General features: G+C 45.1%; 1 protein-coding gene and 1 long non-coding RNA gene across 6 annotated transcripts in view; one reads left to right on the top strand and one right to left on the bottom strand.

Annotated features, from left to right (window-relative positions):
* The window catches only part of LOC118509564 (polycomb group protein Psc-like), a 29,122-nt gene extending 7,661 nt beyond the window's left edge, over positions 1–21,461 (bottom strand). The window contains exons 1-4 of one of the 5 annotated variants that reach the window (XM_036050324.1): positions 21,357–21,461; positions 18,929–20,215; positions 17,634–17,724; positions 810–1,010 (exon numbers count right to left, since the gene is read on the bottom strand). In XM_036050324.1, the coding sequence (XP_035906217.1) occupies positions 810–1,010; positions 17,634–17,724; positions 18,929–19,292 (656 nt within the window). In that variant the 5' untranslated portion in view covers positions 19,293–20,215; positions 21,357–21,461. Of the gene's footprint in view, positions 1–809; positions 1,011–17,633; positions 17,725–18,928; positions 20,216–20,653; positions 20,986–21,128; positions 21,267–21,356 lie in introns of those variants that run through there. The other 4 variants (XM_036050323.1, XM_036050322.1, XM_036050321.1 and 1 more) reach the window with 4 other exon arrangements.
* On the top strand, positions 18,320–21,333 carry LOC118509565. Its single transcript, XR_004905893.1, has 2 exons — positions 18,320–18,914; positions 20,659–21,333. It is a non-coding gene; the product is annotated as an uncharacterized LOC118509565 (long non-coding RNA).
* Positions 21,462–23,781: the final 2,320 nt, after the last annotated feature.

Genomic DNA, 23,781 nt, shown 5'->3' with positions numbered 1-23,781 from the left:
AAAAATACGATACACACTTTGGAAAAATTTGAAACACCCAGAGCGAAGTTGGGAACGAACACCGGGAACTTCGTCACTGGTGTTCGTATCCGTTGCTGATCACAGCTCAATTGCGATGTAATCAAAATAATCAAACAATCCAACATGGGCGACCAAACGAGCGTTTTCGATATTTTTTCCCTCCGATTTCCTTGTCTTGCGTTCGGACACAATTGCTCATGAATTATTCGGCTTCTTTTATCGGGTCGGGTCGGTTAGGATATAGGAAAAGGAATTACTTAAATAGACAATTATACGACCGAAATGAGTGAGACGAGAGATAAGCTAAGCAGGAAACCGAGAAACCGAGTATCCATTTCCAGATTTTTTTCCCCCCAAAGAAATTGGAGATCACTGATCCTAAGATGGAATCCTAAATTTATATACAATCTTTCAGAATACATTCTTTCCAATACACGTAGCAGAATCAAACCACACTTTCGTGTAGAATCGGATCAACTCCACAAGGATACGCGTGTAAGCCCTAAGAACCACACACACACACACACACACACCTCGGGTAATGGCACAAAGCAGAACGTGACAAAACCTCGGGCTGTCTACTACTACTATATCCCTTCGCTCCTGTTGCACAAACACAAAAATTAATGAGATGAAAATTGATTCTCAAGCTGTTTTGACGTTCGCTGCTTCAATCCCAACCTCCAGAACAGGAAGGGATCGATGGTTCCAGAAATGGATGGAAAATCATTACGGGCAATATCTAGAGAGAGAGAGAGAGGGAGGGAGAGCATTCCAGTGAAACTTACTTTTCCGCGTACTCCAGCGATAGTGAGATCTTCTCGTTCGGGCTAAAGATGAGATACTCGGTATCTTCGCCCCGTTGCTCGGGCGTTGCAATGGCGGCCATTTCCGGGTGCAGCCGGTAGAAGGCACGCCGCCGGCGCAGCTCATTTTCGTACAGTCCCGGCACCAGCTTGTACACGATCGCCTGCAGCGTTGCATCCGGTCTGGAAAGAAAGGCAGAATACAAATTTTGGGAATGAGTCTCGGGTTGAGGTGTCGCGTGATGTGGGGCACGAGAAGATATGGGAAGGGTCATCTTCAATCTCAGCGCGCCATTTCTTGAACGGGTGATGACGCGATGCGGTTGACACGGATGATGATGATGATTCGTCGTCTTTAAGCTTGGCAGCACTAATAAGAAGAGTTTGGATGTCATTCCCTGAGCGGGATGTGCACCAAAATGAAACGGAAACGGATTTATCCCGAAGTTCTCGAAGAAAAAAAAACCCCCGCCTTGAAACGACAACTATACGAAACCAAAGAGAGATAAATGAGACCACACCGGAGTCTTCGCTTCGTCGTCGTCACTTCGCAGTTCGGAGGCGAGATACGGAAGGAACGAAATTAAGAAGTTTTTCCAACCCATTTTCCACAAACACCACCACACACACACACGCACCTTTATAGACGTCTGTTCTTGCCCTCCCGAAGAGAAGAGGGAACTGGGAGCAATTTGACCAAAAACTGGCATCCGACACTAGGATAGAAGTTCCACAAGATCCTGAGCCTGACTGACTTGGGTGTGTGTGTGTGTAAGCCTTTCGCCACAAGCAAACAGGGAGACGGAAAGAAGCAACAACAAAAAAAAGGCGAAACGTTCGGCGAACCTTGGAGCCACAAAACCCGAAGGAAACTAATTACAGTAGTGGAATAATGAGACTGTGGGGAGCACTAAAAACCATCCGAACGTCAACACATCTCTTCTTCCCCGAGCGTCGAGCGAGCGTGGCTGGGTGTTGGATGGAGTTTTCCCGCTTTTCTTTTTGTGTCGTGATTGCAGCGCCAACGGGTGTCAGGAACACTGGACGAAAACCAGTGAGAAGGAGACAGAGAGAGAGAGAGAGAGAGAGAGAGAGGGTAGCGAGTGTCTTTGCCCCCGAAAATTGCGCCACATTAAAACAGACCTCATAAAACACGGGTTTCATGTCCCTGCAGCAGCGCAGTGGCCAACTTTTTGACAAATTAAATATCGCCCTTCGACTGCAGAAAAGATACTCATCCCTTCCATTTTTTTGTTTTGTTGTTGCAGAATATAATGAAAGGAGTAGGTTTAACTTCAAAGGCGATTTTCGGTGCTTTAAGTCGAAAAGTTGTTCCTTGCGGAGCTGTGTGTGTGTGTGTGTAGCAGCTGAGGGGGTCGTGTTTGCGAAATAAGATAAGCACAAAATTAGTTCCTGTAATGGCGGCTTCATTCAGACTGGTTTGACTGTCCAATTATGAGAATACGGCACTAATATGACTTTACCTTGCTTTAGTTGAGTTTTCTGGTGAACGAGCCTCCCATTTACCTACCACTCAAACCCAAACCAAGGACACGTATGAGTCTCGCACCAAAAAAAAAAGCTAACACCAACACATCGCCCATGGAAGAGTCGAATGTTCAATTAAAAATTTACCCACGTAACGTCAAAACGCAATCATACGCATCGCGTACCCAGAACGGGTGGAACTCATCCATCATCGGTAACCCTCTCTCCCTCTCATGGACCGGGCATAACAACTGCAATATAAGAGGACCTCTGTACCAGCCCGATCCACCCAACCCTACAGCAGTTCGTTTCCCATTTTTTTGCCTTTCGTTACATTGTTTAGAACGAATGAAAACGCAACGCTCAACTCCGACTTTTCCCTCATTGTCATTTGAGTCGCGCGAGGCTGCAGAAGGCAGTGAAGCTGTGTGGAAGAAATTTATCAGCATTGCCTGGTCGGGCGTTGCGTTGCCTTCGACAGGTTTTATCGTTCCATTCGCTGGAAAGGATAAATGTCCTTCTTCTCCAACCGACCCGGATAAGTTGCATCGAACCGGCAGGCGGCAACCCCAAGTTGATGACCTCGCGGATTTGTGTGGGCGCGCCGTAGATTCCAGGTGGCGGCTGGTGATATGTCTTTCCGTTCCGTCTGATCAGTGCAATTTATTCTCGCGAGTGGACGATGTTCCCGGTTCGAACGATGACACTGAACCTGGACGTCATGAAATCGCCTGCGAGGAACAGCCTGGAGCACCCGAACACACACCATTGTGAAGAGGGAAATTTCCCCCAAGGGACATCTTCACATGGTGACCAGTAGTATCTGTCCACACACAGACAGCACACACACATAGTGTGTCGATGGGTTCGGCGATACTCGTCTCTCCATTTTTTTAATTTCCATTCTCGCGATAAGGACACCCAACTGACGTGAGGCTCTCTCCCGAACTGCTTTACACCAGAGATATCCACCAACTACTATTTCCATGCCACGGCGGAGGTCACATCCAATTATGATCGTGTTCCACACGCAAAACCGGTCCAACATTTTTTTTTTTGCTGACCTCACTATTACCTACCGCGCCCTCTGGACATCATCAACAAGCGCTGCAAACGAAAAAAGACGAGACCCAAGCGCCAGAAGCGAATGCTACAGTTGCTGCTGCTGCTGCTGCTGAAAAACCAGTCAAACTCACCCCCTCACAGCTCAGAGCTGTGTGAGAGATGTGAGCTCGTTCCGGGTGGAATTTATGGCGCACCAAAACGCGGGCGCGACCATGGTGGACCCACCTTCCTGGTGGGATCCATCTCTCGCCGACAACTCACACACACACACACACATATACTATGGGTACAGTGATAACAACAAAGACACTCGCGGAGCCCTGTGAGGTGGAACAGAGAAGGTGAACAGACGAGTCAATAAAGGAGCTGCATGTCTTCAACCCTTCACGCGAGGTCCTCCTATTGCCGTGAACTCCATCTGCCTCTACGGCGAAGTCCCGATTTCTTTCGCCACAAAGCAGTCCCAGAGCTGGGAATTCTGCCTTTACAGTCAACTATGCGAAGAGGACAAACTTCCCGACTTCCAAACCAAAGCGCTGTGACAAACTAGGAGTAACAGTCGCTCAGCCAACGAGAACCAACCATCTCTTATCCTCTTCAACAAGGGAATGATTCTTTTTAAAATGGTAATTATAAAAAAAAACTCCCAGATCCTTTCTTCACATCCCCTGTACACGGGCGGCACAGCATTCTTCTGCTGGGAAAGGTCCTTTCTTTTGCCAGCGTGAATTTGTCCCATCCGGTGGAAAATATTAATCTAAAGCAGCACACCCTACTGCTGCTGCTACGCTGACTACCGGCGACCGAACCGGTAGAACGGACAGGACTAAGTCGTTGCTGCCACTCTTCTTCGCGTGACATAATGCGATGTGTCTCGCGACAATTAGCGACAAAATTGGGGGGGTGGGAGGAGCTTGAGGATGTGTTGGTGGTGGTGTGGTTTAAAGGGAGCTCCAACTATGACAGGAAAAAAGAATTACAACAATACAGTATGATGGATCGCCGAGGTTTTCCATACAGGAAGAAGTGTCCGGGGACTAGCATAGAGGGACGCTCCAACTGGTTGGTTCTATTGTCACATGCACTTTCTTCTGCGAGATGGAGACGGTTTTTTGGGTTATTGTTTTATGAAAGGTTTAAACTCTTATTCACTCCGCTGTTTTAACAGAGTCCAGCAGAATTAGCGCAGTGTTTCGAGTCGCTGTTTAAGCGCGTTTAAAATTTGCATACAAATGGTAGTGTCTGGCTGCGTTTTAAAGGCGTAACAATGCAGTGGGTAAATAATTTATATTTTCGTTTCTAATGAGCTTTAATGAGATGGGCATAGAGATATTAACATTATTTAAATTAAATTTGTTGACCACGCACGATCCTCGCAAGACTCTTTTTTACTCATTCAAGAAGAATTTAAGAAATGTTTGAAGGTTTCAGGAGCAATTAAAGGGCTCCACAGCCAAGCAGGATATAAATAGCAGACGAAAGCTACAATGGCTTACCAAGGACCCAAATTGGCATTGGCTGTATCCCCTCGGAGTTTCTCTTTTACGATTGACACGAATTCTTCAACGCAAAAAAGCATGAGGCATATCATGCTGTCCAACGGTTAAAAATATGTTTTTCCATTGGAGAATTCCATTTCAGGACACCGATTCCGAAAAACACAAACTATAATGATGAGTTCCGTTGAAGACTTTTTTTTGCTGCTCCAAACCGATGTTTCCAACGTGCTTTATTGATTTCCCCGAATAATTAGCATTGCTGAAGAAGAAGTAAAACAAAAAACGAGGCCTTAAGGTTCGGAGGAATCATTTTATTGCACTCAAACTCCACGCCAAAAGCCTGACTTTACAACCTCACAACTCTCAAGATCATCAACGATCGAGCACGCTAGCCATGATCATGGCGATGTCCCAGATATTGAAGGTGGGTATATAAACAAAAAAAAACCTCCAACAAACACCTCACAATAAATTATCTCCTGTTGCGAAAAATACGACCTTTTGCAGAACTCATCACAGTCGCTTTCGGTTGGAACATGCTGGACACAGCCGAATTCTTGCGTCGTAGTATTGTTCAGCCTCCAGCACGCCTTCGCCCAAGGTAGAAAATATGATGCGCTGATGCAAAAATAGAATTGAAAGTAGAGTTTTAGAAACAGCTCCCTAGAGATGTACCTCCAGCGAACAACAACAACAGCAAGTGACTACGGGAGATAGAAAATAAAATCCAAACATACGGACAACACAGGACGGACAACGTCATCACCGCCGCGTGCGCTTGACCCGCACACACACACACACACACATGATCTTTCGCGATGTTTACCCGGCTAAGCCCCAAAGCCCCCTCGGAAGCCCCACCAGAACGGGCGGCCACATCATCATCGTCGTTGTGGGCCGTCGTCGCCAGCAGTACTAGCAGCAGTTGGATTTTATTGATTTTTTTGTCTACTCCGTTGTTTCCAAACCTCCCGCAGAAGCCGAGGTAGGCTTAGAGGTGGCGACCGAGGGAGTTTCACTGTTAGTTTGCCAGGGTTTGCGCACGATGCTGTTGCAGCCGCCAGTCAGTTTAACCATAAAATGCAATTGTGCATTGCTCCATTTCTTTCGCACTCGGTAAGTCGCCCCGTTCGCACAGTCAAACAAACGTACCCAAAATAGCTGAATGTGGAAGGCGGCCTTCCTGACGATCCTGGCGAGGGATAGGTAAGGAGTGGCGTGGGGAGATGAAAGATTGAGAATCGGCACACCGAGGCACAACCTAGGCAAAACGGCCCCCTTCCAAAATAAAACCATTAACAAAAAAGTATAAAAAAAAACGCAGGAAGCAACTCCGGATTGAGCTCCGGCGATTCGTTTTTGCAGCAGGCAGCCCGCCCGTGTTTTATGTGCGAGTGGGGCAAGCAAGGCACCGTTTTTTGTGTTGTTTCCGTTTCGTTGTTGTTGTTTTTTATTGTTCTCTCGTTCTTTTTCGCCCATGTTTTCCACAATCCCTTTCGGCCCCCAAACAAACGCTCGGACCTGAATCCGGACGACCAAAACACTCCAAAGAGAGACGGAGGAGATGGAGATCTGGATTTTCGATTTCCCAAGTCCTGCGATGATGTGAATAAAGTTGGGGAGCAAGGGCGAAATGGGGGGGGGAGAAGAAACCGTGGGGAAACACAGAGAACGCAGAAGAGATGAAGGTAATCCGGAGAACACATCGATACCGGGGGGAAGGCAGTCGTGAGGGCCAGGGGGCAGAGCATCGGAATCGTATTGCGGGCGCAATTGAAACATGATTATGCTCTCTGGACTCGGGACGACGCTTTTTCCCAGTGCGCTCTTGTGCCATTACTGATACTGATGGCTATTACCCTACTCCCATTCGCCCCTGTGCGTCTCACACTCCTGCTGCAAACCGAAAGGCCCATCCCGCCGCAGGTTTCAGACTCTTTCCCCACAGCCCACCGCGCCTCAGAGCTTGATCGCCGGATTGGCGAAAGAGCGGCGGCACGGCACAGAGACCTGAGCTCCGGAGTTCAGCAGTATTTTCGATGTTATTTTTTCCGTTTTCCCCAGGTTTGCTGGTGTATGTGTGTATGTCCGGCCGCATCCGATCCGGATGGATGTGCGATTTCCGATGCGATTAAAGTGCAAGTGGAACAAAACACAAAACCGAGGTGGGGGGAGGGGGGGGAATGGGAGGATTGGTGATTTTGGGGAGCGATAGGAGGTGGCAGCTTTCAATGAAAGAACACACCGGATAAAGCGGACAAACTGAGCCTCCGGGCGGCGGTGTACCCGTTTGTACAACGGGTCGAAAGTGGATCGCCTCCCGAATCCTGAGTCTATTGGCAGGACTCGCTCAACCAATCAGCTCTTCCGCTGCATCCGTGTGTGTCCCCTTACCCCCCAGACACACACACACAGGCTCCAGCAATTCTCCAGCCCGAGGACCCAAAACAACTACGCGGTGGTGGTGCTCGCTGATGGATTTAAGGACGAATCAGTATTTTGCAAGTTCCTTTTTTTTGCTTTAAATATAATCTTGTGTTTTGAGTTTTGGTTTCCCTTTAACAACAACACGAAATAAAAAAGAAACACACACACAGCAGTAAAAGCAGGAATAAAAGTTAAAACGAAAATTTGGAATATTGCAAAAAAACGAAACAGGTCTCCGGCCCGAAACCAGGTGCCACCAGAATGTCGAAAGCGCAACAAGGCAATTTTTCCAAACAACGAAAAATAGACAACCAAACGGAAAGTAGAACAACAACAAAAAAACTCTAGAGTGAAACACACAACACAAAAAACGGGTCTCAGTTGTATGTTTTTGTGCTGTTCCGTGGGTATATATTTATATTCATCATAACAGGGAATATTTCAGCAGGATATTAATAATTGAAGAAGCTGCGTACGAACTTCACATGACTGTTTCATTATGATTACGGTGAGGGCGGATTTTTTTTCCTTGCTGACGGGTCCGCTTTTACTTTAGTTTTACTGTTAATAGTACATCGAAAAAAATGTATCTTTGAGAAGTTTTTTTTTTATCATATCCAACTCTGGTCCACACATTCATCACAGCGGAAAAGCTGCTGCTGTCAAAAGTGAACCACTTTCAATCAATTGATGCAAGCCGCTTCTTTTTTGCTGAGACTGCCCCCGTAAAAGATGAAACACACACACACGCATGAGGCCAATAGGCAATTTGAAGAAAATAAAACATAAAATCAAAATCCATCCCATCCCACAAAATCCATCCCATTTTGATGAACATTTGAACGCAGTCAGGCGAAAACCGAGTGGGGGCTGGCCTACACTTTAGTGACGGGAGTGTGGTGGTCCTGCCGAAGGATCATCATGATTAATGCATGATTGAATGAGTTGTCAGCATTTTTTGCTGTTGTTGTTGAGGTGACGTTTTTACCCCGGTGCAAAAGCCACCCAAAAGTCCCCGCGAGAGTACTGCTCGAGCAAAAGGAAATGGAAATGAGTTCCGATAGACTATGTTTCTTTGGCCGCGTTTCATGCCTATGTGGCATATGGAAAGGAAGACAAATTTTGAATTTAATTTTGAATCCACTTACTTTGAGGGCAAAACTGTGCAGCATTGTGTGGATGTAACGAGCGAGAGAGAGAGAGAGACCAAAAAAAACTAGAAAAGATTTGTCGCAGTTCTGTGCCCATAGGGTACCCTCTCTTTGGTCCTTGTACGGTCTCTTGCTTATCGACCTCATATCCGGACAAGACGCACAGTTAACCGTGAACACAGAGGTTAGCGAGACTCGGGACCCTCCTCTTCCTTATCGCACAAATAATGTTTTACGACCCTTTCCAGCAAGGGGCTTTTTACCCCTTAGTTATAATTCCAAGTCTAAGAAGGTGAGCAAAGGGTCTTAGTGGGTCGGTACCCTTTCAAAGCGCTAGAGTTCACAGTTCGTGTTCGGGGATCACAGTTAATTATTGTAATCCGTTCTTTGCTGTTAGATTTGTCAGCACATAATTCATCTTTAACACAACATTAGCGATCAATTTTCTTGGCATGCAAAGAAGAGTCGGAACTGTATAACTGTATTTTAATTAAAAAATTGAAAAAAAATGTTTATTTATGCGCCATCAGTCCACTCTTCCAACGAATGGTATTCTTCCTCCACACAGAATTCTCGTTCTTCTGTGAAACAAAACCGTTCAGCTGGCGGAAGACGCTCAAACATCTTCGAGAAACAACACTGCGGCAAGAAGGTGTGAGAGAGCATCCCTCCCAAAAGTCCCGATGTCAGAAGAGAAGCGAAAGATCCACAGCACGACTCACCCCATCGATCATGTGATCGTGCGTGCAGCATATAATGCGAGCAAAAGAGTCAGCGAATGATGGGAGAGAATTCTCCCACCCGGGAGGATTGTAAATTCCCTATACTTCACATCCATTAAATCTTGAGTGTGTTAGTGTGTGTGGTAATGTGTATTCTATGCTCGAGAACTAACACACAGGCTATCCCGACTTTAAGCGGTCTTCTCTGTGCGGTGCGGCGCGGTTTTTAAGACAAACACGTTTTCTTCCTGCTTCTTCCAATGGTAATTGTTTTCCGTTCTTTCCTTATGCTTTTCTTACACGGTGGCGGCTTCCGAATGCATATTGTAGCGGCTACTGCCCTGCGTAAGACGACGAGACCCGCCTGCGCTGTTAATGCTATGTACGCTGGCGCATGTTTGAAGCATGTGGATAACTATACAACGCATTGCTCTAGATGTACTAAGGAAATGAGTCACCACTCGCTTCATGAAAGTAAGCGAAGAAAATAACGTTCCGTTTGTGCACTCGTCTATTTGAAAGACTTTTATTTTCTCAAAGAAGCTTGTGTTAATTGTAATCTGTTGTGACACGACTACAGTGATGGAAATAATTATATACGCATAGCTATTTTTATCCATCCAGTTTATTATTGAATATCATGAAATCTGTCGCTAATCAACACTTGAAATGTAATTCAAAATGATCAATTTTTTTGCCAACTTTTATGTTTCAAAACATGAAAGACTCTCAGCTACTAGTAGATGAATAAAAGTATTAACCTAACTGCTTAGTACATATGTGAAAACAGAATGATTAAGGAAAATAATAAAATATAATGGTCAAGTTTCTCGATATCCAGACGTCCATTCTTTGAATTCTTCGGATATAGCACCATGCTAATAAGCCAACTTGAAAGATCTCTCATGCATTAAATAAAATTTCTAGGCTGAAAAATTATGTCCTCCATTCAATTAGTGAAGATGATAAATGTTCCCTGTTAGAACTGGATGGTTTTTAGAGGAATTTCCTTGACAAGACGAGAGAAACCAACGCCAAAGAAGCAACGTTTCAACATCACAGCTACCAGAACTCGAAATTTCTTAATTGCATGAGGGTAGTTTATTATTGTGTTTCTTATTAAATATTTAAAAAATGTTTCAAAACGGCGTTAAGCCGTCATTCTAGAAATATAAACATAAATAAATAAAAATAAAAAAATTCTCACATACAGTGACGAACATTAGAATAAGACCACTTATTTTGCAAATCGAAACATTAAGGCCTATTCTTATCAAATAAATTAAGATTTTATGAAAAACTCAGTTTAACATGAGTAATCGATTCCTAGTACAAGAGTATAATCAATTTTTTTTTAATTATTTATCTTTATCAATTATTTTTTATTTATCATTAGTTATCTTTAATGATAAAACAAGTTATATATTTTTTGTCATTTGTTTTACTTCATTTAGGTTTTCATGTACACCATGATTTAAAATTCTTTACTTTTTAAATGATTTAACAATTTTCCAACAAAACCAAAATGGTTGTTAATGTTTTTATGATTTTCAATATGCTAGTATCGAAAACAGGAGATCGAAAATCAGAATGTAATATTGGTTGTATTCTTTTGTCCGTCACTGTATTTTTTTCGTTAGGAAAACGTCAAGTTCATTTCCAACAAGTGTCACAAATATTAAGACTTCTTTTTCCATGATTCTTACAACTATTCCCACAAGTGTATTATTTATTAACACATAGCGTAACGGCGATCCACATACAGCGCACACTACCATTACCACAGTTCATTCTGCTTCACTACATTTCCCTATCCGGGATTTCCCCAGGAACCGGAACAAAATATTTGTGCAGGGTCTACCTTCCATTTGGAGAGAAGCAGCAACAACAAAAAAAAGCCTCTATGTATTTTTCATCCCATTCACTATTTACCCCGTGTCACGCTATCCTGCTGCTGCTGCTGCCAAAACCCCCAGACATCATGCTCCCGACAACAGCATTATGTAAGGAGAATAATACCAATGATAATGATGAGGAACGAACGCACACACACACACGCATACATAACCACACAGGCATTAACAAACGATGTTTAAGTTCTAGACACGTGATTGAAGGGAATATGGTCCCTTTTACTTTCACTCTTCCCCAGTTTGCGATACCACCGTTGCCTCGTTGCTTTGCTTCCTCTCCTCACATTTCCACCACACGAGCCACTGCTTCAAGGTGGGTATATTTTTGCAATTTATTTGCTTCATGATGTCCGGAACGCGGGAAAGAAGAAGCAGCAGATTTTGTTCGCGCATAAGCCACACCCTGCCACCGCATACCTTCTCGCTTCCTTCCGCTCGTCCGGGCACAAACCCACAGTAGTTTAGGAGGCGCCTTTCCTAGCAACGATCGTCCCGGTTTTTCTCCCTAGGTGAGCAGGGTATTAACCAGATGAGGAATCCTGTTTTTGACAGTTTTTACGTTTTGTTGTTGAGAGGGATCCTAGAGTTTTCCGAAAGAAAAAAAAAAAGATTCCGACAGTACACGCGGCAGCAGTTTCATTGAAGCGTCTACCACCTCACGCTCTGTGTCCCTCTTGCTCCCGAAGTTCCTCTATCAGCAATATAATATATCCCGTAACTGTTTAGAGCACCAAAAACGGCACAAAAAAGCCTTTTTACTAGTTGGGTGGTAGTCTCTGCGAGGAACACACATAGTGCGAGTGCCAGCCAGTGCGACAGGAAATAGAGGCAACGTGGGTCAATCTTTCACATCCCGCCAGAGGTTTTGTGTGTGTGTTTGGGTTAAGCGTTGCAAAGTGTTCTTGGGGTGTCCGCCGGTGACCAGCTATGTGGAAGACTGCCGAACCACATAATCGAAAAATATGATCCAAGCAGAAAGACCCCCACTAGAACACTAATGCTCCCCTCGAAGTTTTAGTCTTCTTAGTCTCGCTCCGTATGTGTCTCCCCGTTTATGCTTCTACATTTCGGTAGCAAGAATTCCTTTCCTAAGACTGAGAAGCAAACAAACAAAAAAACCTACACACAAGACACAGCGGGCACGGTGTTAGACGCCAGAGTTCGCGCGCGCCCGGTATGCTCACTCCTCTGGGCGACCAAAACAGGAAATGCGCAAACGGACACAAAGGGTCCTTTTTTTTGGCTGTGTGTAGACAAACAGCCAGCAAAAAAAAAAGACGACGAACCTTTTTACCCCACACGGCGCTTGGCGTTCTCGAAGGTGAAGGGTTTCAGTTCCTTTCGAAGACTACTGACAAAAAAAACGCCCCGTGACGAGTTCCTCCTGGTGTTCCAGAGTTATGTGCGTGTGGTTCTACGGTCAACCAGCACAAGAGTGACTGTGTGTGTATGTCTTGGGATTCGGAAATAGAAAAACGGGAAGAGATAAAACCTCCTTAGTTCTCTGGACAGACAGAACCGTGAATCCTTGAATCCACAGCAGCCAATCTCGTGTCTGGTGGTGAGAGTTAAGCCTTCAGAAACTGCCATGTGACTCTGTGTGCAGATCTTGCACGGACCTTGCATGCTCAGATGCATTCGAGTAGGGATTAGATAAGGCCCTGGTGGTGGTTCTCCAATGTCTCTCACACCGTCCACCATATCACCAGAGGAAGATTGAGAGTTTCCTTACAAGCAGCGCGCACGGGAACTTCTCAAAATTGAATCTCCAAAGAAAAAACTGAGGCAAATATCGCGCCGTGGCCCCCTATTTTTATGTGCGAGGGAACCACATAGGGAAGGAAAGAAAGCGAGAAACATACCACAATCGGGGAACGGCAGACACGAAGGAAATTGAAATATTTCGACGAGGCGAAAGAGCAATGAAAAACCCTCCAGAAACAGAATCCTTCCGATAGTTCTACCAAGAATACAAAAAGGAACCAAAAATTGGGCTCGTAAAGGATGATGAAGTATTGAAATGTAAGAAAAATTGTTTCCCCCTTTTTGCCATCCGTTCGCCGCACGTATATCGGGACCGGTACGAAATCTTCCTTCCTTATTGGCCCTTACACACCTTTTGGAGGATAATAATAATAAAGAGACCAGCAGGACGAAGCACCCGGGAATAGAGCGAACGGAAATCCACCAGAACCCAGTGAAAAAAAGCCCCCGTAGCAACGTACGTAGTCGTGAAGTTTGGTGGATTATTTTACCCAAATTCCATTCCACTAGAGGCCGAAAAGCCGAAACGCTGTCGCTGTGCTGGCAAAAATGTCTAAGCCTTCTCTCTCTCTTGACAGAACAACCCCGGAGCGCCCCGGATATAATACTGACTCGCCTTGACGGGCCCACACCACCAACGTAACTATGTGGTGTTGGGGTATTAAGCAAAGAAAAGGAAGAAATGCCTGCAAAAAAAACCTTCAACTTATTATTGAGGTTAAAATATTTTAAGATTAATTCTTGGCCAGGCAACCAAATGGGGAAAAAACTTTCAATTGCATTTTAACACGGCCAGGTTAATAAATATGGCGGTTAAAAGGTTCAACCGGTTTCGTCCCAAGGGCACGATTGGATGTACGGGGGTATTAGAAAGGGAATGCGGCACACGCTTGTGGGAGAAATAGAATTGGGGAGCTTTAACTTTTCGGTCAAATTAAATGTGGTCGATTTGGGGGAAAATGTTGGCACAAATGAAGTAGTCTAAATGATAAATAAGAACAACTGCTAAATCATAAGTGCAACAGTATGAGTGAGGAGCATTGCGATTAAGTTACTGAAGAATATAGAAACCCCGAAAAAAGTATATAAGTTAGTAGTAAAATTTAATAAACTCCTCAGAATATATAAATTGTGACAACTCAACCAAAGCAATGGTTAATACAACACAGCCAGAAGGTTAAAGAAGCCAACAAAAAAAAATAGATTAATTTCTTTAAAAAGCAAACAACACATTTGTAAACGAAACGCAAAATGTATTTGCCGCATTAATACAAACACGTACAGCCAGACCAGGAACAACAAACCAGACACCCAAATTTATATACATACACAGATATTCTTCTCCCTTGACCAAATAATCTCCCAAAAAACATCCCTTCCTCCTTTCGGCTTCCAAATTTTCTAACAAATCCTCTACTGGGGATGGCGGCAGCCACAGCTTGGTGCAATACAGAAATGAAAATGAATTGTTCCGCAACTGGAAAAACTCAAGTGCCAGCAGCAGGAGTAATGGTAGAAGGACCAGCAGAGCAGAGTCTTGTGCGATGTGGTGTTATTAATTGCTGCACGCTTTACCATTCCGTGCTCCGGTACTATTCGGTTGTCTGGAAAGAGACTGCTGCCGGAGTTGTATCGTTGTGGAGTAGGTTTTTTTTTGCTCTCTTTCTAATAAGAGAAGTTTAGGAATTTACGACACTTGTGTCAGTTAATCATAGCAACTTTTGGTGCTTTTCTACTTTCTATCTTGGCGAGTTGCGGACGAAAAAAACTTTCGTCCAGACAGTAAAATAGTATTCAGATTTTGGAACTACAATTTTCATGACTAGATATTCTGGAGAGGACCCGGAGAGAACATTCGGCAGCGGTAAGAGGAACAGCGGACACCTATCGAGGGACACATACAAAATAACCTTATCGATTACTGCTACCTTGCTCTCCGGAAAGCCACAATACACAGCCCGAACCCGATACAGCGAGAAGGTGTCATAATTAAGCGCGCGCCAATAATAGACGTGTGGCGTCACGGAGAGGACGGCGTGGGTCCGGGTGAGCGCGGAAAGCCTCAAGGGCAAAAGGGCTCATCATCGGGATGACATTCGCGAACAATGCATCGATCCTTCCGCATTCCAGCCCAAATCCACCACCGACCATGCACCGTTCTTCTCCTCTCCCGTCGATTGGGAATGCTTTGACATCCTCTTCTCATGACAGGCGGTAGTCGTCAATGTCGCAAAACCCACCGTCATCGCCACCGTGGGGAGGGGGGGGGGAAGAATCGATGAAATGTTTGGCAATATATGGCTGCGGCTCTGTGCGTGTGTGTGTGGGTATCGTGTGTCGGATGTATGGAAATTATGATTCGGTATTTTTGTCCATGTTGCTCGTTTTCAACATCATCTGCTCCATTATTAATTCTTAATTAAGTGCTTAACTCCCACACTCTCCGAGGGGAGGAGGGACCGGGAATTTGGTGTACCATTGTACCGGGGACCCTTGTGCTGCACAGTGGGTTTAGGTGGACAAAATAGGAGAAAAAATTGGGGACGAGCATAAAATGTTTTATAAAGTTGGTGGAACTTTACGTAAATGGATTATCGAAATTACTAAAACTAGAAACACATGAAGTAAATTATAAAAAATATAACAAAACAGCAACTATAATCAATATTTCACACCAAAAAAAAATAAAACACAATATAATAATGTAAAACCACAACTTATCCCACCGTGCCATTCCCCACTGTGATTGGTAATGAGCAAACAAATTCGGAAATGGGGATCCAGTGGAAATTGTTGCCACGGTTGGCTCAATTATGGTTCACAATTGTGTGCAATGTGTGTGTGGGCTTTAAATTTAAATCGTATCGTGAAATTGTATTATTGTTTAATTCAATTGCCATTCACCAAACATGAGCGGTATGAACAAAATGGCGGTGAGCCTGGGGAAGGGAACAAAGTATAATAAAAACGAAACAAGTGGAATGGAATGGTAAGGGTGTAATTTTTTTAAACAATATTTGTCCCCTTGTGATAAGAATATTTGCCAGATTTATGAATTTATCAATAGCAAATAATAACCGATTTCGATGCCAGGGCACAATCTGACTGTCGATCGATTTATTTGATGTATGCTCCGCTTTGAAAGTTCCTGCACTTGATGGCACATCTTGAGGATTGAGGATTGAGGGAGGGAAAGTTGAGGATTCCAGAAACACAACGGCCACTAACGAACGTCTTAATACGGACCAATTGAACATCTGAGCTAAAGTGGGAAAGACGGCGAGAATAACTATACACGGTCACAACATGTGCGCGCACACACACACACATCCATAAGGGTCTGCACCTCCATAAAACGCAGCCTTCGCCACGGATCGTAAAGCCCAGTTGCCTGCAACTCAACATCCCCGCATCTCCACCACCACACTAGGGAGCTCTCAAACGGGCGTGTAAAGTTATAAAAACTGAGCTCGGAGGTGAAAACGAAGTCGACAAAAATGTCACACGTTCCAGGAGCGCGAAAAGCAACACAAGGCACGCGCACCCAGGCTGTTAGTTCCTCGAGTCGTGGTGTTCCCTTTGAAGTCTAAAGTCCTCAATTCTAGTACGCCCAAGAAAAGCGAGACAAACGACTGGAGGGAAACTGTCCCTAAGGATTCTCCACTGTCAGCAGTTTTCCGTCGGCGGTGTCGTTGAGCATTGAAAAAGGGGGAAGAGAATAGAATCTTGGGTAAGCGATAAAGACCAGACAGCTGTAAAATCTTGCCCGAAAAATAGAATGTTATGGTACATTCCGGTGAGACATTTGTTTGTTTGGCGGCTAGCGTTTCGGGGTGCTGTTTTGTTACTTGGTAGTGATGACGGCATCCTCTTGTGGGACTCCAGCTTATATAGGATTTTTGTTTTATGTTATGCGCTTTACTGTGTTATGAGGAATGCTGGTAGGTAAAAGGAAAATGCTGGGTGAGGGTGACGAAAGAAGCAATAAAGTATGAGACTTCTAACTCAAAACAACTATGCAGCATATTAGGGAAGATGGCAGAGTCCTATATGAGAAAGAGATCGAAGCTGTATGGCAGTCCAACTCCACTAGGCTGTATTGATATGTCCCATTATCGAACTTGACCCAACTTAGGACTTGTTTCCAATTGCTCTTGAGACAACTTTTGAGATAGTTGAGTTAGAGCAAAAAAGAAGACATTGGAAAGACATGCTGCTGTATGGAGTCTTATTTGATACTTGCACTCACAGCATTCCGGAGGAATCAAACTGTCAAAATTGAAGTCCCATTAGTCGATTATTAAGATCCGGCAAGATGAGTCATCATGGGTGACTCACCACGATGAGATTCAAACAGCTATCACTGTCATAATGCAGAGCTGGACTCAAACAACTCGATAACAAATTTTTTTTATTTTGATTGAAATTTAGAAAATTCTAACCCCCCTTTCCCTCCTCATTTGTCATTAATACCAAAATAAGCTCGGAATGAATTGTAGAATTAAATTAAAGCACCCAAATAACGATTGATTGGCACCTGATTATAATCAACATCTCGGCCTACCAACACAATCATCATCATCATCATCATCATCATTATTGTTGCTTACGTTATAACCGAAACTGAAATTTTCAAATTTAATCAACGCGCGTACGTGCGACGTGCATTCGCAAACCCCAAACGCCGAATCTTTCATCTAATAAATAAAGCAGCTGCAGCATTTTGTGCAAATGGGCGAGAACAATATTTAGCAAAAACAAATGCCAATATACTCACTTGATGTTGGGCTTCGCTTTGTTGATCATCATTTCGCACTGTGGGCAGTACTGTTCCGTGCGCAAATGTTTCATAATGCAGCTGTGGCAAACTGTGGCGTCCAGTCCAGCGAACACGTGTCCGGGAGCAGAAGAAAAGTAGGAAAAACGAGAGAAGATAGAAACATTTGATTAGTGTACTGTGGGACCGTTGTAGGTAATCGAAGGAAAAATATTGATGTCGCTTGGTAAACATTAATAACGCAAGTTCATTTTGTTAGTTGCACACACACTCGGGTACATTCTTTGGTGGGGAGGTTTTGGAGGAGGCGTTGCAATGTTGTTCTCCCTTTTGGGTGGTGGTATTCGTACGTCATCATAATTAGAGAGGCCGCGCGTCCAAACTGATACGACATCACGCGCCTGTATTCGCGCGCGCTTGTGTGAGAGAGAGTGAGAGCAAGAGATAGAGCGAGATACCACGAGTGGTTGCAGTCCGGGAAGCGCATCTTTCTAATACCTATCATCATCATCATCATCATTCGCTAACCAGCTGTCATTCGAAAAATGTGTCATCTAGTAGCAGATAAGTAGTGCGGTGTGATGGTGTGGTGTGCCTACTAAGCTCGTGAAACGACGTTGACGTTTTGGACGCATATCCGGACGGGCACAAAATAGCTCTCGTTGGTGGTGGTGGTGGTGGTAATGTTGGCGTACTCTTCGAAATGAATAGTGTTTTAGTTTTGTGGTCACCGTCGGATGCGACCTCACGCAACTTAACTCTACGGCTGGCTCCAGCTCCACGGCTTCTTCTTTTTCCCCATATTGTGTGGATATTCCCAGTGCTTCTTTGTTGCGAACGAAACACTCGGTCGTGTGGTATGGGTGAGATGAGAAGTGAGATGGAAGGGAATACACATTCCAAGCGCAATATGTTTCCTGTTCTCTTCAAACCCACCCGCTTGCTCCTGTCGTCTCTTGTGTGGTTTTGAGATACGGCATACGCGTCGATGTTTCCCGCTTGCTCTGTGTATATGTGTGTGCGTGTATATTGTAAACAAACGCGCCTAACTGTCAACTGTTCCCGCTGACAGTTCGCCGGTTCGCGCGCGCCTACATTGTGTGTCGGTGTGTGCGTTGGATTCACCCGGATACCGCCGCTTCCAGTAGTAGAAAAGATTGATATTGCGTGTGCATGTGCGTGTGTGTGCGTGTTTGTTTATAACTCGCGCGCAAATCAAATCTCGCTCGAGCGTGTCTAATTGGTGGTACGGAAAGCAAACTAAGGTTTGGGGAGTGGAAGGTAAGGTTACTTACAGGAATGCAAACACTCGACGATCGTTGTTGCATCGATCAGATAACCCTTGCAAAGGTTGCACGTGATGCAGGGATAGACCGATCCGAGCGTTACCCGGCTCGGTCGGTACGGTGACAGCGGCCCAGCACTGCCAAACGCGCCCGTGACGTCATCGGTCAGTGTTGCCGACGTCGTCGTCGTGGAGATGCTGATTGCCGTTGCTACTGTTGTTGGTGGTGTAATGGTGGTGGTGGTGGTGGTGGTGCCATTGGTCGTATCGACCCCCGACACCTTCACCAACGTTCCCTCGCTGGCCATTTCCGTGCTGGCGGACAATGGTGCGTCGCCCGACAGGACTTCGCTGTTCGGTGGTAGCAGAACCATTTGAAGGGGAGGAATGGTGATTGGATGTAGAGGAAGGAGGATGAAAGGTAAGTCCTCGACACACTTGCTCGAAAGGGAGGGGGCGCCTAGTGCGGGCGGCCACCGAGATATTGCTTTTTAATCCTTTCGAAATTGACAACGAGCTTTCAGGGCTGCCTGTTGTACGAGCGGCAGCTTCTGCATGTTGACGTTCCGGCTCGCTTTTCCCCGATTAATCCAAAGACTTGTCGACGCGATTTTCACTCGCTTACACACGCAATCACAGCAGGCCTTGATTTCTTTTCTTTTCTTCTGCACTCACTCAACACAGCGAATTGAAAACGCTATCTCACTGAGATCCACTCACTTGGATTTTCGCATAAACCTCGGCGCGTCTCACTCGACGGCTATGATTTGCAGCAATTTGGGTTTTCTTTTCTTTGCGCTTTTTTTTTTTGCTGCAACCCTCCCTTTGATGTTTGCACTTTTCTTCTGTGCCGACGACACTCTTCTTCTTTGCCGTGCTCTTCAGCACGTTTCCACACACTATTCTTTGCTCCGTGTGCGAGACACTTTTATTTTTCACTGCTTTTTCTATTGACCCAACTCAACATGCGCGCACACACAACTGTTTTCCATCAAAGGAGAACAATACACTCGGGGGCTTTGTTATTTTTTCATTCCTGCTTCTTATGCTTCTTCTTCCTTCAAACGATGTGTTAAGCTGTATTTTCACTCACTCACACAGATACACATTCGTCGCTGCTACACTGCTGCATATGAATTTCTCGCTGGATGCAATTTTATTACCTTTTTGCACTTATACACACACACCCGAACGGCTTATGCACTTAAGTGAACGCTTGTGAAGGCCAAGACGCACACTCACACACTCTTAACGGCGCGCGCGGGCGCAAAAACATCGTTGTTGACGGAATACGCCGCTGAAAAAGACGCAAGACGGTGAGAGAGAGAGAGAGCTAGAAGGACAGCTCCCGTTGATCGCGAGCAACCTCACTCACACATCCACACACGCCTAAGCAAACACAATAGCAGCAGCAGCAGCAGAGAGGCGATAGCACACACAAACGCAGAACGGTTTTCCGACCAGAAAGTGATCTTTCTAATTCTTTGCTCTTTCTTCTTCAACCACAACACTGCTTTTGGGAATTTTCCATCCGAGTTTCACTTATTCCTCAGGGCGTAAGCTATTATGCAGCTTGCAGAAATGTTGACGCGGGCTTTATTCACGGTGCAATTCGTTTAAATGCACTTCTTCTTAGAACTTCACTTAATTTATTTTATTTTATTGCTTTATTTTCTGTACGCCGATCTAGCGCGCGTTTATTTTCTCACACTTTCCGTACTTATTTCTCACTTACACCAGTTAAAACCCTGTCGCTGCAGATCGTCAGCGAACGACGACAACACACCGGCTACGAGTCAGCGAAGAAAAGGTATACCAAAAAACTCGCACCAACACCAGCTTGCTTCGATCGAGTGTGATGCTTCACCTTTTCGCCGCTTGATGACAGAAGGTGCAATAGCTGGCCGGCCGGAGACGGTGGTGGTAACGATGTATGCTGGAAACACACACACTCACACAGTTACGCGTGCGCGAATTCAACTGTCAAAAGCGTATGTACCGCGGCAGCTATCAATTGCGATGTATTGATATCCCGGCGACTGCGATGCACATCCAAACGTGGCGACGTTTCGAAGAACTCTGCCGCTACGAACTCAACTCAACACAGCGCACACCTCGCGCTGTCGATGTGTCACCGTATGCGTGTGTACAACGCGAGCGCATGTGTACATAAAAGGCGGAGTGCCCACGGGGAAGCTGAAGTCACTCACCACTATATACTGCGTTGCTTATGTTTGGTGAATTGGGCGCTCGCTTCGTTCGATCACTCAGCACGCGTTCACGATTCGCGGCTGCCGACTAATTACGACGCAACAAGAGGGCACTACGTCGAAAGTACGCGATGTCAAAATTGATGTAATTACTTTTCTGCGGTTTATTTTTTTAATCATAAATTACACACTCTCTCACACTGTTCTAATGAGCTGATTGTTATTTACTGAACCACTGCTTCGGCTTCTGTTGCTTATCTAAGTAAGGCTTAGTTTGACGTCAGCTGAGGACCGCTCAACGGCACGACCGAACCGGTCGAAGCTGCCAGAAAAACTGATCCGTTTTCACAGTCAAACTATGTACTGCACCGGGAACACAGCACGCCTGGAAAGGAAACTCCATGTACAACGGCGATCCGCGCTGCACGTCATCACCTTTCTCCCTTCTCACTAGCGCTGCTCACACTCACTGTTTCACTCACGCCTGCAACTCGCATCCGCTTCACGGACCGTTTCTAAACGTTCATTTATTATTCCATCAGCAGTTTTGGGTAAAAGTTTGCTGGCTCGCTCTCCCGCTTGCGAGATGGCCGCGTTCTATCTCGCTCTCTCCTACTCCTTTGCATGATCTCTTCCAGCGAGTTGTATATAATGCGCTACGGTACGGGCAAATATAAGTGCTCTCTTGGGGATGCTTGCCCGTTTCTTTGACCTACCCCTGCACCCTTCTTCATCTTTCTTGCTTTTACCATACAAGTCCCATGCTGTACGCACTCAGAGCTCTCAGCTGCTTTATGTACAGCGCACAGTGCTTCTACCGATGCCACTGTTGTACATAGAAAAGCAACCACTCACTCAGCTCAGCTTCATGTAAACATCCCAAGCAGCGAAAGGCTCGTGAGTGCTTCACTCCACAGTTTGCAGCTGTGTGCTTGTATGTTTGTGCATGTGAGCGGCAGGGTTAACATTATAATAAATTAGAAACAGTTGGAAACGGCGTTTTTTTTCCTGTTTGGTTTTACAGGGCGGAATGGGTCAGGCTGAGTGACGGCGGCACATGGTGGCCGCGCGCATTTTCGTGTACGGCTTCAATAGGTTTGAGATGTTGTTTCTTCGCCTGCAGGCGCGCTCGTGTATGTGTGTGTGTGTGTTTCTTACCTCCTTTTACATCCAAACTGTTTTTGAGTTTTATTTACGACTCGTTAGTTGTTTTTTTTTTCTCTTGTTTTTCGCCCTATCGATAAGGTTGTCATTTGGATCATTTATTTTAAAGCTATGTACACGTTGGCTTATCTTCCTGGACAGGATCGCTACATTGTATTGTAAACACGGTACAGTACGCTATTTGCTTAATCGAGTGCACGGATAGATAACATCCCTTCCCCCCATGTGTTCTTTCTGCTGCACGACGTGTAATTTGATTCGTTCGCTCATTAGCAACGGACGCACAGTTGCTGGAATTCGATAAATTAATCAACATAGTATTGAGAGACTCATGAACGTCAGCTTCGACAACCGTCACCACCACCACCACCACCACGACCATGATTGCCATCAACCACAACCACACGCTCAAACGCAGTCTCTCGTTAGGCCTTCCACAGCTAGCCGAGGGCCACAGCTGCTCCGTGTCTGTTGTTTGCCTTTCATCTTCCTTTTTTTTTTGTTCGCCCAGTGCTAGTTGTATTCCTTATTTTGTTGCCCATGCAGGCACACGGGCTACAAATCAAACACGTACGGAGCGCTTTACATAACAAGTCACCCGTAACGATTCCACCAACACCACCACCACTACCACCACCGAGGTGTGAGCACCAACGCTACGCAACTCAGTTCGATATTGGTTAAAACGATTTTATAGCATCGACGAACGACTTTTGGCGCCCTATTAACGAGAAAACGGTCCGTTCCCAGGTTGTTCCGGTTTCCCTCAGCATAGCCCTCAGCAGGAAAGCCGACCGTTCATGTCATCAGCTGCTGAAATCAAAAATTCAGCAACACCAAGCGAAGAGCGTGCTCGGCGCAAAACAACGCAAATAAAAAGTTGGGAGAGAGAGAGAGAGGGCAATGAAGAAAAAAATAAAATAAATCCAACCGAGCTGCTTGTTTACGCGGCCCGTTATGCTTGCAGTTTGGTATAGAGGGAAAAATAATCATTTCACTACGGGGCTCTGTATGTGTGCAAGTCGATGTGTGTCTGTTCATGGTTGTGTATTTCGTCCCGAAGAATCACAAGTATATAATAACATATCTGAAGTGTGCTGCTTTTTTTTCCTTTACCCTTATTTTATTCTCTACAAAAACGAAGCAAATTTTAAGCGTACGCGTGAGCATGCGAACGAGCGAGAGGGAAGGAAGGAAAGAGAGAGATAGAAAAATTCATTTCTGTTGTCGGCTGAAGAAATACGGGGAGAAAAATACAATCAAAGCAACCGCACGGCTAGCTTTGGTGAATTTCTCCACTCAGTGAGCCGCTCATTTTTCAAACTCACCACTGACACAAAAACGGTGAGTGGTGTGTACAGCTTTAAACCTACATTATGTAGAGGACAGCAATTGCATCGCTTTTTTCAACAGATTGCATTTGTTTTCAGTGTTTTTTGCATATAGCAATTTGATTTTTTTAAACAACTTATTCAAAAATCTTTATTGT

This window comes from Anopheles stephensi, chromosome 3, assembly GCF_013141755.1.
Source record: "Anopheles stephensi strain Indian chromosome 3, UCI_ANSTEP_V1.0, whole genome shotgun sequence".
In the NCBI taxonomy this organism is placed as follows: domain Eukaryota; kingdom Metazoa; phylum Arthropoda; class Insecta; order Diptera; family Culicidae; genus Anopheles; species Anopheles stephensi.
Note: the sequence above shows the minus strand (reverse complement) of the source record. Positions and strands in the feature narration are given on the sequence as shown.